Raw genomic sequence first — 8,123 nt, forward strand, 5'->3', positions numbered from 1 at the left:
TAAACTAGTGTTTCCAAAAGATGATACTTTATCAATTTATGCACACATCAGAGTCCATTTAGACATTCGGAAAAAACTTCCACAACATTCACCCTTCAAGTGTACACACGCATTTTTCTTTCAAAAATCCACTTGTATTCCGACTGGTGAAATTCTAAAAGAAAAACTGGCAGTTCATCTATTTTCAAAGCATGTCGGTCTTTTAGCCAATTAATAAACTATTTTTGTCATTTATTTTTTCATTTCTATCTTTCTTTTAGTCAATTGCTTCAAGAAAAAGATTGACAAGGTTTGCAAATCGGGCGCAGTTGGTATCCAAACTTACACTATTGAAAACAAGGCATGTGACTGAATGTACACAAGACCTACATTTTTTTGGCGTTTCAGACAAATCATCACAAAGTAAGTACGATCATATGCTAGAAGTGGTAAATCTACTTACGACGAGCGAAAAATAACTGAAAGCGATAACGACATACTCAGTTTAATCATAACAAACATAACAACTAGTGCGAATAACATCAAACCACAATGGAAGTAACAAAATGACCGAACGCGATAACGTCAAACAACCAAAACAATAATTTCAAGCCACGCAGAAATAACAAAAACAATAATGTCAAATCATGCAGAAATAATAAAAACAATAATGTCAAATCATGAGTAAATAAAAAAATAAAAAAGACATAATGACGAAAGAAGACGAATCACAAGTTTGGCGATCCCGGTCATACGTCTCCGCCTCCTCCAAGGAAGAAGTCCATCACGTCAACCATGTCATCATGTTCCTCAGCTCCGTATCCATCTCTAGAGGTGCCTGTGGGCCCTACCCCTTTTTGAGCATCAGGCCAATCACCAGGCCATGCTACCGTGGCGTCAAACTGCTCAGGGTTAGGCCACACATAAGTGTTGGGATCCTGGCTCCACCGATAAAAGCTCTTGTTCAGCTGTACTTGTCCCCTAAGATTGGCTGCCTGCTAGTCAGCCACGTGTCGTATATAGCGCTCCAACCTTTGCAAGTGAGCTGAGGTGGACTTTGGGGGAGATGGAGGTGCATTGGCTGCCTATGGCAGGGCGTCTCCAGGCTGTTGTGGTGCCTCGCCTTGAGCCTGCCTAGAGGTGCAATACTTCTCGATGATGGCTATAGTGATAGGGGGTCGATGACCTTGCTGGGGGTGATAGGCACTCCATAAAACTGGTAGAGACCTATGATCAGAGTAGGGAAACCCAGGACCCTATTGGAATTTTTCGGGTTGACAGAGTGCCTCGTAGGCACTGTTCCAGCAAACTGATAGATGGCATCGACAATCAACTCTGTGTCAGGATGGCATACACCAGTAGAGGGAGATCGGAGTTGTGGTCACTGGGTAGGATGTTGTTGAGCAACAATGTCATCCATATCTGGGTCAAGGTGGTCATGCTGGTGCGCATGATCCTCGCCCGTCTCCCTATAGTGGTCTGGGAAAAATCCTACCCCGGCATGCACAAACATTGAGCAATGGCGTCCTTGTCAAAGCCAGAGACCTGGCTCTTCCTCTGGTTGTATTCACACTATTGACCCTATTCCAAAATCAGCGGGTGGCCCAAGAACTGGCTGAGGGCATCCGCGTCAAAGATATGTTTTTTTTTTTGGGGGGGGGGGTAGTTTTGGGTGAAGAAAACTCACCCTCCCCCTCTTTTTAAACTACCTCGTACAGGGGGTGCTCACCCAGGCGACCTAACCCTGTGCATTTTTTTTTGCAAGAATTATTTGCAAAATTTTAACCTTTGGGTTGGCGCTTGTTCATTTTAATTCCTAGGATTAAGAATAAACTAGGCATATTTAACTACGACTTTAGAAAAATAGACGAATAGATAACAAGCAGAAATTTAAAGTGTACTAGGCTGCCTCCTAGTAGCGCTTCTTTAACGTCTTGAGCGGACGCGGGATGATAATTTATTGATCACGGGCCTAGCATGTACTCATACCCATCCCTAAGTCTTCTAAAAACAGGAAATGGCACCACGCAATAAAACATGACTACGTTACCACTTATCTTGGTTTATCTTTGTCTTGAATTTGCATGGTATTGACTATCACTTAAAATGAATCTTTTCCTATCCTTCGATTCACAGGATAAAATTATGCGTATACATGCGTATGCATGGGCAGTTCAAGTGCAATGACTCAAACAAACGTCCATTATGTTCAATTTTATTTAAGCGCTTGGGGCACCCCTATAGATCGAGTGAGATGGCTTGGACTAAAAAAGAGAACACACATTTTAAAACATAACAGACACAACGCTAGGGTTGAAATGCAAATTGCCAATCCAATGTTCATTAGATGTTGAGATCAAAGTTTACAAAGGACAGAAAATCTCTAGGGAGCCTCAGAGTATAATCACGTAGTGACTCTTCTAGCTGCCCCAAGAGCTAAGCATGATATCGCTTGATGATATCGGTGTTCACAGGTGAAGGCAACTCCTCATCATCCATGTTGGTGAGCACCAGTGCTCCTCCGGAGAATGCCTTCTTTATGATGAAAGGTTCTTCATAGTTCGGAGCCCACTTTCCCCTATCATCCTTTAGGGCTTGGGATGATTTCTTTTGAACAAGGTCTCCCTCGTTGAATTTGCACGGGTGTACCTTCTTGTTGAAAGCATTTTTTACCCGTCTCTGGTACAAACGCCCATGGCTCATAGCTACCAGACGCTTGCCTTCTATAAGATTGAGATAATCAAAGTGTGCTTGAGCCCACTCTGATTCTTTCAACCCGGACTCTACCAAGATCCTCAAAGAAGGAACTTCCACCTCAAACGACAATACAACTTCCATTCCGTACACCAACGAAAATGGTGTTGCCCCGGTTGATGTGCGTACCAAGGTGCGATAACCATGTAGTGCGAAAGGGAACATCCGTGCCAATCCTTATATGAAACGGTCATCTTCTAAATAATTTTCTCGATGTTCTTATTGGCTGCCTCATTCATCTTGGGCCTGTAATGTGTGGAATTGTGGTATTGAATTTTGAAGTCCTCGCACAATTCCTTCATCATCTTGTTATTCAAATTGATGGCATTGTCTGTGATAATCTTCCTGGGCAGTCCATACCGACATATTATTTCCTTTTTAATGAATCTGACTACCACGCTTCTCGTGACGTTGAAGGACTTTAACCCATTAGGTGAAGTAGTCGATTGCAACTAAGATGAAGCGATGCCCATTCAAATCCTTGGGCTCAATGGCCTTGATCACATCTATTCCCCACATGGAGAAGGGCCACGGTGCTGCAAAAATGTATAAAGGCATGGGCAGAGCATTGACATTGTCCATGAATGTCTGGCATTTGTGGCATTTCCTAACATGGATGTAGCAGTCGCTCTCCATGGTAAGCCAATAATACCCCGCCCTCAGAATCTTCCATGCCATAGCATGCTCATTGGCATTTGTTCTAAAGGAACCCTCGTGGACTTCCACTAGCATGCGTTTAGCCTCCCTGGCATCCACAAATTGGAGTAAAACCATGTCATGGTTCCTTTTGTATAGAATGTTTTCATTCAAGAAGAAACCGGTTGTCGACCTTCTTAATGTTCTCTTGTCGTTGTCGGAAGCCTCCTGTGGGTACTCCTTGTCTTCGATGTATCGCTTTATGTCAAAGTACCAATGTTTACCATCATGTTCCTCTTCTATCAAACAAGAATGCACGAGTTTTCCACGACATATAAATTCAATGTATGGCATGTCCCCATGCGGGGTTAGTTGGAACATAGATTCTAGAGTGGCAAGCGCATCGACCATTTGATTCTCCTCTCTGGGAACATGGTGGAAAGAGACATCATCGAAGAACTCAACCAACTTCTTGATGTATGTTTGATAGGGTATCAGCTTATGATCCCTAGTCTCCCATTCTCCCCTTAGCTGGTGAATCACCAAGGCTGAGTCTCTGTACACTGTGAGCAACTTGACGTTGAAGTCAATTGCCGCTTGGATCCCAAGGGCACATGCCTCGTATTCGGCCATGTTCTTCGTACAATCAAAACCCAACCTGGCCGTGAAGGGAATGCATTTATTGCCGGGAGAAACCAAAGTCACCGCAACCACATGGCCTAGGGTGTTGGACGCATCGTCGAACCACACGATCCACTTATCCCTGTCCTTATCCTTTGACTTCTCTTCGAACAAGGCCATAATGTCTTCATCCGAAAACTCCAGATGCATGGGATGGTAATCATTGAGAGGTTGCTGAGCCAAATAGTCTGCCAAGGCGCTTCCCTTTATCGCCTTTTGGGTGACATAGACAATGTTGTACTCAGATAGAAAAACTTGCCATCGAGCAATCTGCGTCGTAAGAGCGGGCTTCTCGAAAATATACTTGACTGGGTCCATCTTGGATACCAACCAAGTAGTATGGCTCAACATATACTGCCTTAGACGATGGGATGCCCATAACAAAGTGCAACATGTTCTTTCCAGCAGAGAGTAGTTCATCTCGCAAGCTGTGAACTTTTTGCTTAAGTAATAGACAACCCATTCTCTTTTTCCGGAATCGTCGTGCTGCCCCAGCATGCATCTCATTGACTCATCCAACACCATCATGTACAGGATGAGAGGCCTCCCAAGCACTAGTGGCATAAGTACCAGAGGATTCATAATGCATTGTTCGATCTTTCCAAATGCCTCTTGACAATCATCATTCCAATGAATGGACTGGTTCTTACGCAAGAGTTTAAAGAGCGGCTAATAGGTAGCAGTGAGCTATGATATGAACCTTGAGATGTAGTTTTGATGCCCCAAGAAACCCTGGACTTGTTTCTCGGTGCACAGCTTAGTCATTTCAAGGACGACTTTTACATTTTTAGGGTCCACCTCTATCCCTTTATGACTTACGACGAAGCCCAACAATCTTAACTGGTACTTTTGCAGTCTCTTGAACAACTTCCGCAAGTTGACGAGATGTTCTTCCTCAGTCTTAGACTTGGCAATCATGTCATCCACGTAGATCTTAATTTCCTTATGCATTATGTCATAATGCCACCATGGCCTGCTGATAGGTTACCCCGACGTTCTTGAGCCCAAAGGACATCACCTTATAATAGAATGTTCCCCAGAAGGTGATGAACGTAGTCTTTTCTATGTCCTCTGGTGCCATCTTTATTTGATTGTAACCCGAGAACCCGTGTCGCAACATGCCCTTTTGCGGGCGTGCGAGGCGAGGCTTACGGGTGTGCTTTCCAAAGGAGGAAAGATGCGCGGAGTCGCCACCAACGTTTATTTGTGGAAAACGTCGAAAAAACCGAAGGAAACCGGTCAAAATGAAAATTCTAAGTTCGGGAGTTGTATTTACGTTTGAGGAAGGTATTAGCACCTCTCACGTTTGTCTCAAAGGACAACAACCTATTTTTTAGAATTGTGGAAATTGTGTTACCTTAACTTTTATTTCATTTTATTTTTTGAGGTCGACAAAAGCGGGGTTTTTGCTCCTACGTACCCTCCTTTGGAGAGGAAATCAGACCTACGTAGTTCTTTCTTAAGAGTGAATCAAGCGATTCTTTTTACTTGAATTTGTGATCATTTTTAAGGCGTTGGACCTTAAAAATGATCCTTTTTACTTGGTAAGAAACTGAAATGATAAACTTTCAAACCCTATTTTTTGTGGACGAGCTTGACTAGGCGAGTTGATTTTAGCCTTAGTTTCACTTTAGTTATTAGTCAATCCAATTAAGAATGAGAAATCCCAAAGAGAAAACGTCCGATTGATTTTTTCGCTTCATTTTACTAAAAGATATTTATTATTATTATTATATAATTATTTTACCTCTTTTTTGATTTCCAACGTGGTTACGGCACGACCGAACAGTCATAATTCATTTTAACCGAAATTAACGGATGATACAATTCAAATGATCGGTGGAAATTTATTTTATTTTTTGATTAGGCGAGAAATGACTTAAATAAATGACTGAAGCACGTCAAAAGGGCAATAGAAAGCGAATGAAAACGAGAATAAAAATACATGAAACAAAATGTGGACCACCACGGGTACATAGAATGAATTGAAAAGCTCAGTTTGGGGTACTTACCAGTTGAAGACTGAAGAAAACGAAGAATGAACGATGAATGTCGAAGAACAGTTGAAAATCTTCGCGTAGTTACTCACGGAAACGTTACGGAAGTGCCTCGGCTTGGATTTTCTTCACGGAAACAATTTTCCTCAGCAATTTCGAGAGAATAAGAAGTGCCAAGAAGGTTGAACCCCTTCCCTCTTCACTCCTCCCCATATTTATAGCAAAATAGGGGAGGAGCTTGCCACCCAGCTCGCCCAGGTGAGCAAGGTTGCTTCCTCCAGAAGCAACAACCTTCTGGAGGAAGAATCTGGAAGGCCCAAGTGGGCCTAATTGCTATTTGTACCCTCCTTTTTACTAAATGCACCCCCTTTACCTTTTTTGGTAATTCTTTTTCCGTAACGTTACAAAACTTTACGAATTTCGTAACGATACTTATTTTCCTTCCGCAAGGTTACGAATCCTTACGGATTATGTATTTACTCTTTTTTAGCTTTCGAAGAAGTTACGAAAACTCACGGATTGCGAAAAACACCTCCTTTCGATTTCCGTCACATTACGGAATTTTCACGGATTGCGTAAGCCTGCTCCCTTTTGATTTTCGGCACGTCTCGGGACTTCACATATTGTGCAACAAAGGGTGCCAAGTATCTCGAAGCGGCCAATCAAAGGTTGTATATCATCAAATAATAATTCCCGGACGAAATTAGGGTATGACAACCCGTCCATGAAAGAAAACAAAGCAAAGTTGGCTGTGTTATCTACAAAGACGTCAATGTGTGGAAAAGGGAAGTTATCCTTGGGAATGGCTCAATTTAGGTCCCGATAGTCCATGCACATTTGTACCTTCCCATCTTTCTTAGGGACTGGAACAATGTTGGCCACCCATTCCGAGTATTGAGCCACTGCCAAGAAGCCAGCGTCGAACTACTTTTTCACTTCCTCTTTAATTTTTAGGGACATTTTTGGCTTCATGCTCCGCAGCTTTTGCTTGACTGGGGAACACTAGGGTTTCAGAGGTAAACAATGTTGCACAATGTCGGGGTTCAAACCAGGCATATCTTGGTATGACCAAGCGAAGATGTCTTGGTAGTTCGGCAACAAGACTACCAATTCATCTCGAATTGGTGTGGCAATACCAATTCATCTCTTTCTTTTCATTGCCAACACCTAAGTTTATGACTTTCGTTTCTTCTTGGTGTGGCTTCATCACTCAGTCTTCCTGAGCGGCCATCGTTTCTAGCTTAGGGGGAAATTCGATGCCTTCGTCTTCTTCAACCTCAGGCTGATTCTCTTCTCGTTCAAAATTGATGGTAGGGTCCTCGGTATTAGTACCTTCACAGGACTTGTCATCGGATATGTATCGTTTAAATGCAACAAAATAAACATGCAGATGAATGAAGGCGCAAAAATAGATGAAGGAAAGATCTTTATATTATATTCTTCAAAAGACATAACGCCTTAACAAGGAGAGAACCCTAAAGCCTAGGCCCAACTGTAGGATTAAAACTAAAGCATTACATTATGCCTGCCATGGAAACTTCGGGTTATTCCACGACCTGCCAGTTTCCCAATTGAAAATCAGCAAGGCATGGTCGCACCCAGTCTGAACGTTCTTGAGGGACCTCATCGTATATCACAATGACTTGCTCTTCATGTCTCAAGCCCGCACTCACGAAGCTTTTACTGATATGGCAAGGAGGGACCTCCCTCGCTTATGGCCTTAGTTGCGGGCACGCACCCCTGTTCCTCCTTTCTATGATCATTCTTCTCACATCAGTCTACATAGGCTTATAGCCTTGCCCAAACTTTCCGTGGTTTTCCTTGATGTCCACTAAGCTGGCCATGCCGTCATTGATTTTTCCCAAGTCTATTCTAGACTCATAGCCATGCCATAATGATGCAATCCTACACCCCATGGGCATTGGATAGAAGACTCCAAGAAGATTGAGCCAGAGATGCAAGAGAAGACCTTAAGGTTCTCATGAGCCTTAGGTTGGATTTCGGGCCCATGGGCTAAGTATGAGCCCACTTATCTTTGTACATATTAGATTAAGGTTTCATTATTTTTGGGCCTTG

At 42.9% G+C, this 8,123-nt stretch overlaps 1 protein-coding gene across 1 annotated transcript; it reads right to left on the bottom strand.

The window, feature by feature from the left end:
- Positions 1-3,239: 3,239 nt before the first annotated feature.
- LOC102669795 (uncharacterized) lies at positions 3,240-5,001 on the bottom strand. The gene is made up of 3 exons (XM_006593111.1): positions 4,870-5,001; positions 3,346-4,719; positions 3,240-3,269 (listed from the first exon to the last, which is right to left on the bottom strand). The coding sequence occupies exons 1-3, from the start codon at positions 4,999-5,001 to the stop codon at positions 3,240-3,242; spliced, it is 1,536 nt and encodes a 511-aa protein (XP_006593174.1).
- Positions 5,002-8,123: the final 3,122 nt, after the last annotated feature.

The sequence above is a fragment of the Glycine max genome, chromosome 12, assembly GCF_000004515.6.
Source record: "Glycine max cultivar Williams 82 chromosome 12, Glycine_max_v4.0, whole genome shotgun sequence".
Lineage (NCBI taxonomy): Eukaryota > Viridiplantae > Streptophyta > Magnoliopsida > Fabales > Fabaceae > Glycine > Glycine max.

Bases quoted from the DNA above. Each gene is read 5' to 3' on its own strand.
- LOC102669795 (XM_006593111.1), bottom strand. From the start codon at position 5,001: ATGCATAAGGAAATTAAGATCTACGTGGATGACATGATTGCCAAGTCT. The intron at 4,720-4,869 runs GTAAGTCATAAA...GCTACCTATTAG, and splicing joins TAAGATTGTTGGGCTTCGTC to CCGCTCTTTAAACTCTTGCG. The intron at 3,270-3,345 runs GTTAGGAAATGC...ACATTTTTGCAG, and splicing joins AGAGCGACTGCTACATCCAT to CACCGTGGCCCTTCTCCATG.